General features: G+C 31.9%; 1 protein-coding gene across 2 annotated transcripts in view; it reads right to left on the bottom strand.

Moving 5' to 3' along the window:
* The window catches only part of RTTN (rotatin), a 79,318-nt gene that overhangs the window by 26,219 nt on the left and 38,027 nt on the right, over positions 1-15,072 (bottom strand). Inside the window, exons 29-34 of one of the 2 annotated variants that reach the window (XM_051774402.1) lie at positions 14,119-14,247; positions 11,136-11,243; positions 10,360-10,518; positions 8,950-9,021; positions 6,144-6,336; positions 4,221-4,303 (exon numbers count right to left, since the gene is read on the bottom strand). In XM_051774402.1, coding sequence (XP_051630362.1) covers positions 4,221-4,303; positions 6,144-6,336; positions 8,950-9,021; positions 10,360-10,518; positions 11,136-11,243; positions 14,119-14,247 — 744 coding nt within the window. The remainder of the gene's footprint in view (positions 1-4,220; positions 4,304-6,143; positions 6,337-8,949; positions 9,022-10,359; positions 10,519-11,135; positions 11,244-14,118; positions 14,248-15,072) is intronic. The other variant, XM_051774413.1, reaches the window with a different exon arrangement.

The following is a 15,072-nucleotide window of genomic DNA, read 5'->3' as shown; positions in this document are numbered from 1 at the left end:
ATGGTAAATTCTGCATTTATTCAGCACTATACTTCAATTCCAAGCATTCTCATAGGTGAGAAAAACCATAACTCCTTTCCTTAAATAGTAATATCCCAAAACATAGCTTTTAACAGTCCATATGGTCCTTTTAAAAGAAGTAAAGCCCTAAAAGTTATTATAACTATACTGAGAGTCATCTTACAGATATTATTATGAACTATACAAGCTTTCACATATTAGTAAATAGTATCAGTTACATTGCACAACAATTCTTTATCTTCTACAACTGTTTAAACACTTTGGGCAAGGAAATAAAAACAAGTTCTTAGTTATGTTAAAAAAATAAATAAAAAAGAAATCAGCAAAAGCTTTATCTGGTTAGAAAAATATCAGCTTCCTGCACTGATGGAACATTTATTGGTAATTGCTTCACAGTGGGAAATAGGTTAAAACCATAAATTTTCTGCTATCTTAACAGAAAACACACAGCAACACAATGAAGTTGTTTCCACACACTTCTGTCTTCCAGGAAAAAAAAAAGATATTACCACTTTTATAAATCACCTTTGATAAGGATGAACTGGGAGTCTGGGACATAGTACCTAGTAAAGGATATTTACTACAGCCACCATATTGTTTCTGGGAGCAATGAGACATTGTGTTGCTTAACAGTGAGACTTTGGAAGAGGGTTTAATAGGGGAAAAGGTTCATGTGTGTGGAGAGGGAGATGACGACTGCAGATTAGAACTAATTCAAAAGAATACAAAAATTGTCAGAGTGGAAACACAGGAGAAATGCAAGGGTTTTGCCATTTATCTACTAGATAGGAATAAAAAGTCTTTTCTTAACCTCTAGTACAAAAATCCCTCTGGCATTGCTTTAATAGGCTTGCAGTGATTAATTCTATTCAGTTCTCTTTTCAAAGGTTTAAATCACTTAACTGTATAGCTCTGGTAACCATGGTTCCAGAAAATAAAGCACACATTTTTATAAAATAGCAACAAGATTTCATAGAAAAGAACGGCCATGACTTAAAGCTATCTGGGAAATGTCTGTAGATCTTTAACACACACCATTTTTAGCTCAAGTTTTTAAATAACTGCTCATTTTGCTAAGCTGTCCCAGGCACTGAACAGCCCTAGAGTATTTATGCAGTATGAAGCAAATTGGTATCTCCATGCAGATTGGTGGTTTCTTATCATATATACTAAACACAAAACAAATGTTGGTTAAAATAAGAGTAAGGATTTGCCTTCTGTAATGATAACCTGAGTTAATGTTTAAATTATTAATTCTATAAAAGACCAACATTTTTAATCTTCTCAGAATTTGACTTTTTGCATTATCCACATTCCAGTTCACAGAAAAATAAAGACAAAGTCGAGAAAAATCTGTAATCCACTGGGATCTTAAAGACACAAAATACACTGCATATAAGTTAACAGAGTACAGACAAATCTATTACTGTCTTTTTACATGATGTTGAATCATTGATTTCATCCCACATGGCAACTCTTTATAAAATGAGCACAATTTTATCTATGGTATCTATAAGATCTCTGACTCCCTTTCTAATTTTCTCTATTTTTCTTTTTGCAAATTTGAGGGAAAATTAGGGGATGGAGTAAAAAAGATGAAGTCAAAAAATAATTTAGATGCAATTATCACTTAATGTCATATGACTCAATGTGAAATCAGCTCTTGATATTAGACAGCTCAAATATACTGATTATATGAAATCTGAAAGCAGAGAGAACTAATAGTGTGTTAGGAATAAGAATGGATATGAACATACTGAGAACAATTTTTTTTTCTCTAATATTAAAATATCAGAGAAGAGTTTCTAATAGACACAATTCAACCTGGTTTGATTGCTGGTTCTCAGCTATTTGTGGCTGTTGTCATAAAAGCTGTACCATGCATCAAAAAAACATGTTTTCCCTTCCATAAGACCTGCAGATTCCTTTCATCTGTGATGGGGAAAGCACGCCATCTTGTGGGCTTGGAATAATGACATCCTCCCGGTGCAGGCAATACGCAAATTTTAAAAACAAACTTCTACAAACTTTTGGTTGACTTCACAAATGTATTTCTTTTACTCATATATCAAAAATGAAAGCTTTGTGTCACACTTGAAGCCAAAAATTTGAAGTTATATAGGAATAAATTACAAATGTCTGATTTCAGGACAAGTTTGAGTTTTCAAAAGTATTTCCTAACTTTATTAGACACACGCAAGTTAACTGCCCTCTGAAATACAGTTTGCAATTAGCCTCAGTTAAAGTTACATTCCTCCATTTTTTTCTCCTAATAAATACTGGTACTGGAACATCACACCTCTGCATTTTGCCATCCAGCTTGCAAACTTACAATCTCTCATGGCATCACTGGTACTTTTTAAAGGTAAGAAATTTAGTTAATATATAAAAAACAAAAGAGTTTGCAGCTGCTGAAAAGGTCCATGAAGGACGAATGCAAATCAAATTAACTTTCAGAAATGACAATCAAAAGTCTTTGTGTGATATATTGATATGCATCAGAGAAAGAAGGAAAACAAAACAAAACACAAACTTTTATAAAGCTCTCACGGTTAGCTTTAAGATTATAACCTTAGCAAGTGTGAAGTCTACCTTATGTGGAAGACTGATACAAATGAGTGTATCTTAGTATTACACTGTGCTTTCCACTTTTAATAATTAGCTGTCCAGCTGTTGAATGGAATTGTTGAACTAAGCCTTTATGTTAAACTATGATGCTACTTTACACATATAAATATAATATATTAATTTGATCTAGATTAAAAATTATTCATTCCCTTTTCATTTTTCTAAACTACTGAAACTGAAGAAATTTAATGTAATGAACTCTCCAATTCTTCATAAAACTCAAGCACAATTTTAAGTACATCAGACACCCAGCCCTGATAAAAATTGCTGAAATTTAACTTTTCCTTCAAGTAACATGAACAAAACAAGATGAAATTTGTTCAGCTTTCACTTCTATAAGCAAGTGGCACTGAATTTATTCAGTAAAAGAAATCCAGAAAGAACCGCTTTTAAAAAACCTGAGATTCTTATGTAAATATTTTTAATCAGCAATCATGATAGCACATACTTCCTAATTTACATGCACTTTTATTTATTTTAATCTTCAAATTTGAATATTTATGTTTAAATAAAGGGGTTGGGAGGGGTGTGTTTTAGATTAATGAAAATCACATTTATTAATAAAAATTAATAAAAAATTTTTGCTTAAAACTAGAGTATAATTTTTCCTCAATTATTAAAAACATGCCAGTAACAGTATCAGTACTAGACTGCAATACATTTATAATAGAGAAGGAAAACATTAAGAAAATTATATTTGTGAAATGTTTTGAAACAAAACTTCAATACTAGCTTTTCTGGTTTTATTTTTATCATGTTCCACAGTAAAACAGGGCATAGCTATTTTAGCCAATAAGATAAGATCTTCCAATTTATCAGCCATTGTTATATTAGCATGGGCATCTGTTTAACAGAAAAGAGTGATGATATTCTGGCTTCCACAACAGATTGGATGGTTATTCATAAATGAAACATTTTTGAATATAAAACTAAAAAAATGGATATTTTTAGGCACATGTTTACAGCCTTTTATTGCACCACTCATCCTAGTCAGAACCAAATTTTTCAAGCAACCACCTGCTTTATGTTTCTCATGTCTGTTTTGGGTCTTGCAAACACTTGTGTCACTTTTATATTCTACAAAAGTATTTTCAGAATCCAGAGTTTATTATGACACGGAATACCCAATGTACTTATGTGGTTTTGATTGATCCAGTTCTGTTGCTGTGTAATTTAAATACAAGTTCACACTGAAAGGACGGTGTGGATAAAAGCAGCAGAAATGACAACTGTAGATAGAGATGTCTGTACTTTGTCAATAAAACCAATTACAAAGTAATCTCTATAGAATATGTCTTGCTGTGAGAAGCTACAGAATTTAGCACTGCATTTAGCTAGTCAAGGTAAGCTATCTTATTTATTTTTTGCTGAGGTTAATAACCATAAAAGGTTTTTCCAGCATATTAAAGTTACTTTAGAGTAAATTTCAATTAGCTTTGGCTAATTTCTGATTGATTTCAGGTTTTGTGTTTGGCTAGAGTTTTTTTAAGATTTGTAGGAGTGCTAATTTTCTTAAAAGCATTTCACTAACAACTTTATATTTAAAATAAATAGATTACTCTGCAAGTTACCATAGTTTCAGATGTTGAGTGAGAATGTGAAGATTTGCTTTGAGTGGATGGAGCCTTCCAAAGATTAAGAGAATCATCAAAATCTGTAAGAAAAAAAAATAAGAATCAAAACTAATGTAAGATCAGCAGAGAGCATAACAAGCTTTTCAAAGAATTGTTCCAATGTAAAAGCTGCCAACTACAGCTATCCTTCTGAAGATCTCAGAACATAAGTTATCATACATTGTACCTGTGAATTCTTATCCATTAAATTCCTTGAATAAACAGAAATTAAACAAAATATTTTCAGTGCAATATAAAATAGTTTGAAAAAAGCTACACTTAGCTCAAACTGCAGTTGCATAGTCTTTAGTTATTTGAAATAGTTCAGATTTAGTTTTATTTAAAATGCAATAGTACAAAAGCATTGAAGATACTGGGATCTCATAGCACAAACATAATAAACAGATGTCCTTATCTTCCAAAAACTTCAAATTCGCATTTTAAGGGAAGTAGTTTACAGAGAACCCATATTCATAAATATAATGAAGGCACAATTACTTTGTAAATTTGTTTCAGAATAAAAAGTGACAACAATTTTATAGCACAAATCTGTCAATAATAAGGTTTGAAGCTTTCATATATTTAGAAAAGAAAACAACAAAGAATAAAGCACTAGATTACACAGATTGTGAGCGCAAATGCCACAAAAGTAGAAGTCCTATATGTATCTTTACTAATTACTAAACTGAACTAACCATTTTATTTTGACATAAATTTGTAGAGGAGTTTTTCATATTCCTGAAAAATATGAGAAAAATACATATGGAAAAACACAAAAAAACTGAGTTTAGGTCCTGTTCTTCCTTTTTAAAGAAACAAAAAATTTGTTTCTTATTCTTGAAATACTATAGATTATTTCAAAGATCCCGGAAAAGAAATTTTCTGTCTTTGCTTTTCAGTGACCTGAAGAAATGTATCTCAATTGCTCACTGAAAAGTTGTACAATCCTAGAGTTTGAGTTGTTTTTAGATATGATATCACATCACCTAAGAGAACTACTAAAAGGCACAAATGAGAGGACCATGGAAGCAGTGAAACGTGTTGGATTGAAAAAATCTACAGAAGCAAACTTAAAAAGAGCTGTTTAAATCTGCAGCCTTAAAAGATGGCAACACAGAAACTTAGGCTCACAAAAAAGAAAACAAAAAAAAGAACTTATTAATTTAATTGTCCATCCCTTGAAAGTTTTTACTAATTGATCTCTGAAAAATTCCCTAGCTTTAGAAACTTAAGATTATAATACATATTTGAACAAGAATGTGTGTTCCCACAATGCACCATAGTGAGCCTTAGAAATATTGTTCAGAAAATTAGTCAATATAAAAGTTAGATCTGAGATACTCCAAGGGTATACAGTTTAAAAATAAATAAATCCAAACTGAGTATTAAATTTGATCAGTATATGAATTAAATTACACCTCAATGTTTTAGAAAGCAGCTAAATTCAACATATTAGAGTCCATTCCTACTCATGTAGCTTAGAAGTTGAACACAATAAGAAACAGGAATCTTAAAAATAGTCCATATATTTCTTTTTCCTCAGTTTTCATTGTACTGAATGTCATAAAGTGGCAATTGTTAAAAGTATTCTACCCCTAGTATTTTGCAAGAAAATGTTCTGCAGAACCAATTACGCCTTTTCCATTTACAACTTTTTGAAGGTGTAAGTAACAGCTCAGAACTGTTTCTGAGATATGTTAAACTAGTGACTTACCTACTTAAATCTTCAGAGCAATAATTTGACTTCAGAACATATTTAAGAGCGTGGTTTATATATTTTCAGTTCTATTTTTATTAAGAATTATTGGAGGTAAGTTACTCAAAACTAGAAGTTATTTAAGTAGGTTTAAAATACTACAAGATTACATTAACATCGCTTACCAGTTACACCACCTTTTTCTATGTTGAGGTTGTCTTCCTTGTAAGAATTCAAATCAAACATATAACATCCTAGGTAACAGTGTTTCGCCATCTGATTCACATGTTCATAGAACTGGCAGTGATACAAAAGGGCCTTCAGTGCAGGTATTCCTGTCTGAGAGAGGCCAGATTCTTCATCATGTACACAAGGACCCTGAAGACACGAAATTCACAAACATCATTTCATTAAAGAAATGTTGTACATAAAATAAACTGTCAAAATCCCCCAACCTAGTTAAGGCTAATACTATGCATGTGTGTGTATTCTGTTTTACAGGCTGTAACTATATAGATTCCAAAAATGAAATGCAAATTTTAAGGCTGAGCTAAGTCATAATATTGAAAAAAAAAAAAAAAACCTGTCACGATTTAGCAAAATGGAAGTAGCTATTTAGCTCCTGAGAAGTGTGCTAAGAACTAAGTGCAAACCCATGAAAAGCTACAAATGAATGGTTTTAAGACAGTATAAGTATTAGTAGAGTACAATTTTAATTTCTCATTTAATTCTACTTAGAGATATCAAATAATGAAAAAGTTTTCTTTAGAAAAAAGAGCACACTTTTACGAAGGTAAGAGTAAAAATCCTGAGAAAGTTCTCCTGCTCAACTACACTGACATACCACATCTAGCTATGCGAATGTTCTATTTTAAGATTTATTTAGAAAACAAGACATAAAGCAAAAGAAATTCTCCTTGAAGCATGGTTTTTCAGTCATTTCTTTTTAAATACTGACTTCAGGGAAAACTTCCTAGAGCACTGGATTTATACCTGAATATAATGACTTCATAGTCTTATTTCAAACAAAGTTTGATTTGACTGCCTTTGTTACAGTGTTTCTTCAGTGTTTTCTATGATAACAGAAGAAAACAAGAAGCTTTATTAAGTTACACATAATCTGGTTTAGACTGACCATAAAAATTAGAAGGGCAAAGAAGGTAAAAGAACTCAGACTGAGAAAAATTCAAACCAATTATATTCTGCAAGGTAGTTTTAGAAGGCATCTTGCAGAAGTTCAAAGAGGAACTAGTTAAAATTATGGAAAGAAAAATTGTCAGTGCTAATTAGAAACTTTCTTTGGTAGTCAGGAAAGAGTAGAGTTAGATCAACTCAAAATAAGTAATCTGAAAACACTATTTATGTCCAAGAAGCTATCCCCAAAGCCCTCCATTTACACTGAATAAAAGTTTATTTCCCAATAAAATAAAGTAAAACTTGGTTGCATTAAAGGAAACAGACAAACCATCTCACTCAGTTCAAGGGAAAAAAGTAACTCTGAAATATCAAATTTGATCCTGGTGGTATCTTACAGTTTTAACTGTTGTTTGTATTTTGAACAGTTTTAATTTACCAGTTACCATAAAGTGTTGTTTGATAATGTTTTTCAGCATGAACACTTATTAAGTGATGAGTAATTTCCATTAAATTGCAGTTCTTAATAAAAATCACATTGACTCAAAGCTTCTTTTGATCGCTCTGGAATTCATCCAGAATTTTGCATCTGGATTCAATTTTTGCCACCTCACCATAGTCATCGAAATTTTTTTTAAAAAGACTAAAAAACTATTTTTTAATAAAGTCTATATTGACAAGTAACAATGGTTGCCTCTTTGTAAATCCCCTGTTATTATGAATTTAAACAATTAATAATTATATTGATAAATTAGACATAAAAAGACTGAAACAAGGACCAGATTTGTAAAGTTGCTTTCACATCTTCCTTTATGATCACATGTAAAGAAAAGACATTCTGTAAAATTTAACTCTGCAAGAAATAGCATAATTGATTTTCAGTGCAGCTGAATCATTTAATCAATTAGTCAATTTAATTAATCATTTAATCAATTAAATTACTAGGTAATTTATCCTAGTAAAACAGCTGGAATGTGTTCAGGTATGTACACAGGTATCAAGGCACTAAGATTTTAAAAATTGGTTACTAAGATCCAAATATCTGTACGTACAATGGACCAGACACGTTGAAAGTAAAATGAGATGACTGATTTAAGAGCAGAACTGGAAAAGTCTCCAGGGGATCTTATTTGTGTAAATATCTGATAAGAGAAGGTAAAGAGAGACAGACTCTTCTTACTAGTATTCGTTGACCAATGAATAGGTCAATGAATAGGAGAAAAGGCAAGGAGGAAAAACTGAAATACAGGAAATTTTATTTAAACATTATAAAAAACTTTTTTCCATCTGAGGGTAGTCAAACATTAGAACAAGTTACCCAGAGAGGTTGTGGAGTCTTCAACCTTGGAGAGACTCAAAATTCAACTAGACATAGCCCCGAGCAACCTGCTCTATTTCAGCCTGCTTTGAGCACAGTATTATGTCTATGAGAAGCATTCAAACTGACCTAAGTAACAAACTGTTTCATCTTTCTTTCAAAACATTTTACGAACATGACATTCTCAGAATTTCCTCATACCATTCAAGTCATGTTTTACCCAAGTGTAAAATAAATGATCAATTTCTATCCTAAAACATTAATGATACCATATCTGTAAGGCAATTTCCTAGGAGCCTAAAGATACCGTATTCATGAAATGCAGCATATACACAAACTAAATTTTGTTGTTTTATTGAGTTTGCTGGAAGTTTGAAAGACGTTTGTCTATTCATTTATTTTTCTTTCCAAAATGCAACCTTCAACATGTAAATTTTTTTAAGTTTATATTTCATAGGTATGCTGACACAAGTTTCTGTATCAAATGTCATGTCTCTGTGATACTATGACCTTTCTCATCAAATGTACTAGTCACTCACTTGCCAAATACAATCTTTCATGTCTTCTGTAGGAATTGGAATCACAAGGAGATTTTGCAGAATAAAAGCAGCCTGAAAGAAATTAAAGCATCAGTATTGCCATCTAGCTATCACAGTTCAAAAAATCCACATCAAATTGAATAGTACAGCCTACATTATTATTCCATTGCTTTAGATGTATGTTGAAACCCAACAAATTCTCACGTTCATGTTGGGAAAATATAATTAGAAGGATACAACTTAAATGCCCTCAAACTTCATCTACAACACATGTCATTAGGGCATGACACAAGAGCAGGCTGGTAAGAAAAAAAGACAAGGAAAAGATGGAACAGAAATCACTAGGAAAGAAATTTATCATTTTATTAAATACTTTCATCACTGTTCCAGTAGTCAATGCTATTGAACAGCATTACATAACATAAAGTACTAGGGAAAAAATTCCTGAACAGGAAAACCTAGATAACTGTTTATGATCACTCCCTCTATTAGCTTCATGTTTCTGAAGTTTTTTTAATTATTATAAAATAATTGGAACACTAGGACACACAGATATGTTTCAAATATTTTCCTTTCTAAATACATGGCATGTTTGTTTCTCTAATTTCACGTATCTGTGTGTGAGTTGAAATTCCCTCTTTTATATTTTGTCAATCTTTTGACAATAATCTGACTCTTAAGAGACTATAATTGAGATACAATATTTTGGAAGTTAAATAAAATAATGAATAATTCTCAAAGGCATTTTGCACATAAAAACTCAAATATTACTTTGGAAAATGTAATTAGTTGAGCAATAGAACTGGGAAAAAAACGAGCTTACTGAGTTTGTCAGTTTTTATTTCTTACTGATTGGAGTAGAAGAAAAACCTTCTAACAGAGATGATAGAAAGTTGCAAATAAAGTGTACAGTCTTTAAATACATCATTATATAGTTCTATGTACTGTTCTACCAGAGAACAAACTTTCAGTTCTCACAAATAAACCTTAGTGCTTAGACAAATTAGATTACTTCAAGTCTGCAATGAACAGATATTTACTGCAGATCAGGTGATAAGTTTGTACCAAAGCATTCATAAATGGAAAAAAGCAGCCATTAAAATCTGGGCTAATTAGTTATGCTTTAGCAACCTATTTATCTGCCTGAGTAAGCCTTAGGAGTTTTTATGTGTTCACTTGTATTGTTTAGATCATTTCTGTTTTTTAAACAAGTAATCTCTATTTGTTCCTTCTTGAGTAATTCTAAATAAGAAGCTAAACATTTATTTTAATCAGGTAGTGTTTAACTTTTAAAGAAGCAGGTGTTGTGCAGCATCAGAAAATAGATATATAGAACAAAAAAAAGTTTTATTTTCAATAATGAAAGAGAACTTGCCAATCTACGACAGCAGAAGGACACAAGAAACATACCTCCCTGCGTACCATGCTACATTCAGATTGATCCAGAAGGATGTTTATCACTGTTCCCCACAGGCCTCCTGAAATATTCTGGCAACTTTCTGCTAAAGCAATACATCCTACTTCAAGAGATGTAAGAGCTGATCCTATTCCAAGTGCTGTAAATCTGACCTAGTACATATAAACAGAACACAAAGTGATATTTCTTATGACAATTAGCAACACTTTTTTTTTATTATTAAGTTGTATCAGCTGAATCTGGAGCTTAAGGGAATCATTTAAAAAAGGAACAACCTCTTTTCCCGTATTTCTCTGGTTCTATACTCATAATCACAACTATGTGTATGCAAAATGACAAAATTAAAGTATATTAGGTATTCAAAAATCTATAAGATAATCTTTAATATTCTTCATATTTTACCCCTTTCGAATAGTTCCATTTAGCAAATTCATACAATTTAACAGAGTTGCATCAAATACATTTGCTCTAAATCTTTAGTTCATATAAATGTTTCTGCTTTGTAGCTAAGTAACAGCAATGTCAATGAAAACTGCCTATGAATCATGACTGTGAACGACTAATGAAAGCATAGATGTAGGAAAGGATTTCTCAGATGATGTTTATTGGAAACACTCTCTCTACTGTATTATTACTGTTATTTAGGCTCCAGCCAGTAACATTTTAAATAATTCAAACCAGCAGTTTCAATATTAAATTAATGAAGCAAAAATTTTCCAAATGTTTAAGGGTCAAAATAAGATATGAACTTAATATTGCATTAACTAACCTCAGGGTCTCTATCTACCCATAAAGGAACCAGCCATGCCAGACCTAGATGAGAGAGAACTTGTTCTTCACTGTTATCATAAGGCAAAGACCAAAGAGATATCCAGTCCTGATTAGAAAAACAGAAAACAAATTAAGACATTTTTTTATAAATCTTTCAATCCACAGTGATCTACCAACAGCCTGAGCTATCAACTATATACTAAAGTACTTTAAACACACACAACACTAATATTCCAGGAAAAAGATTCTGCACCTGTAAACATTTATTTAACCTGCTGGCTTTATCTACAGGATAAAATTAAATTGTGTCTTCTTCTTCAGAGAATGAGGACAGCAGTGCTAAAAGGAGATTTAACATTTCTCTTGAAACACTGGGATAATTATTTCCATTCAAAATTTACTCCTTACCTGTTTTATTTTTGCTTATTTTAACATCTGTCTTCCTCTCTTATAAATATGCAGAAAACTACCAAATAAGAATGTGCTATTATTTCTTTGCTCATAATTCATTATTTTCTTCATGTGATGCCTTAAGATCCTTAAGATCTCAAGATCCTAGTACACAGAATTTTAATAATACCACTTTATAATGGTGGTAACGAATCACCCTTTCACATGCTTCGTACCAAATTCTTGAAATATTGTTTAGTGTTCTTCTCAAGGATTTCTATGGAGGAAGATTCTAGCAAGAACATGCAATCTGTAGATGTACCTAAAGAACATAGTAAGCACATTCCTTGATATAACCTTAGCCCAAACTATCCAAGAGGGCCCAGAACCCTGGAAAACGGTCCAAGCAGGACAGAGGGAGTTGATGAAGACGAAGGTGGGATGAAGTATTGGTTGTTTGGGACCACCGATCCAGTTCTGGGAGATGTGCCTGTGGAGAGGTCCTGGGGGCAAACAATTTTTGGGCTGGGTATATCTCCATGAGGTAATAGTTAGATATTATAATTAGATGATATTTTTATTTTCTAAAAGTCATGTGTGTGTGTGTGAGGGGGGGTGCATATGCCATCTTTGTGCACCTAAGACATCTTATTAAAGGGTTGGTTTTTACCCTTCTATACTAACATTGTCCAGAGAATTATTTCTTCGATTTTAGGCAACACATGTACCTGCCGCATGATGAAATAAAGTCTTGCAGACTACCACATACTACTTAGCTGCAGATTCCATGAAATTGTACTTGACTTTGCAAATCAATTTCTTTACCTCAGGCGAAAAAAAAAAAAATACCAACAACAAACCACACCTGCAAAATACTGTGTTTAACCACGGCACTGCACAAACAATGCATTAAGTTCATAATGAACCATGACAACCAAAATTTTATGTATGCATCTTTCATAATCTCAGTCCTGTATATTTTTACACAGTAGGTAACTAGCGTTTCATCTAGATAACTAATGTTTCATTTCAAACAAAGTATTTTACATGGATTTTCTCAGTATACACAATATCAATTACAAAAAGCGCTGTAGTTTATAACCTCTGAATTTGGGGAGAGAGAAAATTAAAATATGAAATTGAATAAAAAATTAGGTCAACGAAGCACAACCAGTGAAATGTTACCACAGCAAACAAACAAAATATTGCAGCAATTCTAGTACCCTCTAAGTACATGCTCTATTTCTCACGTACTCCTACAAATATCTGTAAGTAACTTCTGTCCATCGGTATAAGGTAAAGGATCTTATGTCTGACTTAACAAGGTGGCTCTTCAAATAACAAATAAACAAAGTGGTTCATAACAATGATATTGAAAAGAAATGCCTTAACTAGTTTTAATTGCAAGTCATTAGACTGTGCATTTTAAGTTAGGGGATTTTTTTTTTAAAGTAACTGTTATCCAGAGTACTTTTATATAACATTATTTGCACAGAGGAAGGATAATTTTGTATTTCTCTTTCCAGCAGGACTTAACACTAAATCATCACACGATTGTAAACAACAGCCAGGATTTAAAGTTTCTTTGAGAATATAAGTTACTAATACAGTCTAGACAGTAACAATGTTGTACAGACAGATTATGATTCAGAAACACAAGAAAATTACACCCATCCTTATGTTACTATGTATATTATTCTACAATAATGATATTAAAAAAAAAAAAATCAGTCCAAGTTCACTCCTTCATCCATGTATTTATAATCTAATTATTTGGAGGTTGCAGTCTTCCTGCAGTGTACTTAATACTCTGTCACCCTGCAATTTTAATAAACTCTGTTAGTACTTAATATGTTGAGAAAGGAGTAGAGAATTGAAGAAACAGACATCTGGAATGTGGAGAGGCAGGTATATTGCTATTTCTAGTTACATGTATGGTTAATCATAATGAAAGGTTTTCACTTATGGCTATCACAGATATTAACAGGAGTGGATTTTAACTCTCTAAAATCATTACATTTAATTGCTAAATTTGCTTTAACTGCTTCAGGATGGCTATTTTTTCCCAAAACTCTCAAAAATCTAGCTCAAAATCTGCACATGAACACAAAGAACAGATATGAATTTTGCTTATAAGCAATGATAGCTCCTTTTATCCAACAGTCCTTCCTTCATGTATACATACATATACACGAGTGAAAGAATATACACATGTATGTTTAAACACGTTAGAAAGCCTGTTATCTGTAGGCTGAAGAAATAATGATGCTGTAAATCCTTAAATATATTCATCCTATATAAAATCATGATTTCTCATTTTTTATAAAAATAAAATCATATTCTTTACTGTCTGAAAGAGGGCCTTACAAAATCCACAGAATTATGTACAAAATAATTTCAGTAAGGCTAGAACTGATTCTTTGGCCTATCCTGCACATTTATCTGGCATTATATACCAAACGAGTGAGATCAGCACTTATAAGACATCTTCCCCACCATGTATGAAAATTCTTATTTTACTTTAGGAGTTAAAATATATCTGTGCTTAGCCCTCACAAATGACAAGATAAGGACAACTGTAACACACTCACCGTATCCTTGGCTTGAGCCATCATTTCATGAGATAAGTGAAGCAAGCAAAGAACTGTGCTTTTCGTAACACCTTTTCCCATGAAGGACATGGCATTTCCCCCCCATTCAACATAAAACGATGAGATGACCTAGGAGTAGGGGTACAAATTCATGGCAGTTTTACTGTAAGCAGTATACAAAGAGAGTACAAACTGCCTTACACACTAAATCATAATTTAAACTCATGAAAAGATGACAGATTTTTAGCTGAATTATAAGAATTTCTTTATTTCTGAGTCATTCGGTCATGTGATCATTTCCCATACAGTTAAACTTCAGAAGATCTGTGGGGTTTATTTGCATATTCAAATGAAGAATGCAGTCAAGCTTAATAATAAGCACAAAATTGAAACAGAAACCCAGAAGTTTCTATTAATGGACCTGAAAGTCCATTTATTTTTACCAGGGTTTCTTTTGCTGTTTGGAATTAAAAATAAAATTTCTTTTCAAAATTCTGTGTTCAACGAAAAGGGTTATTTATATCTTTTATTGTGATTTGAATTGGAATAAATTTATCAGCTTTCTATATCAAATACTAAGAAACAGAAATAAAGGTCACTGGATCATAACGTAAAATAAACTCTCTGACCAAATATCTAGTCATACTTACTAAAATAAAAGGCATGTTCCTTTCAACAAAACATGCCCAAAAATACTTTTTAAAAAATAATAATCTAAAAACCTACACTTCTAGATGCATTTTTCTCCTCAAAACACAGCAGTTTAAACCTCTACATTTTTGCTGTTGTTCTTTCTTCCAGTGTCCCATTTTGCCAAAATTCTTTTAAACCCACTTTTCCCCCTCCAGCTAAAAAAGAAATCTACATTTATTTTCATATTTGGGCCATGTAAAACTGCATAACTCTTCTGCACATAGACCTTAGGCATCACTAGTTGGTTTTATTCCATATTTA

Source organism: Manacus candei, unplaced genomic scaffold (assembly GCF_025592945.1).
Source record: "Manacus candei isolate 608988 ecotype Guabito, Panama unplaced genomic scaffold, ASM2559294v1 h1tg000008l, whole genome shotgun sequence".
Classification (NCBI taxonomy): Eukaryota; Metazoa; Chordata; class Aves; order Passeriformes; family Pipridae; genus Manacus; species Manacus candei.
Note: the sequence above shows the minus strand (reverse complement) of the source record. Positions and strands in the feature narration are given on the sequence as shown.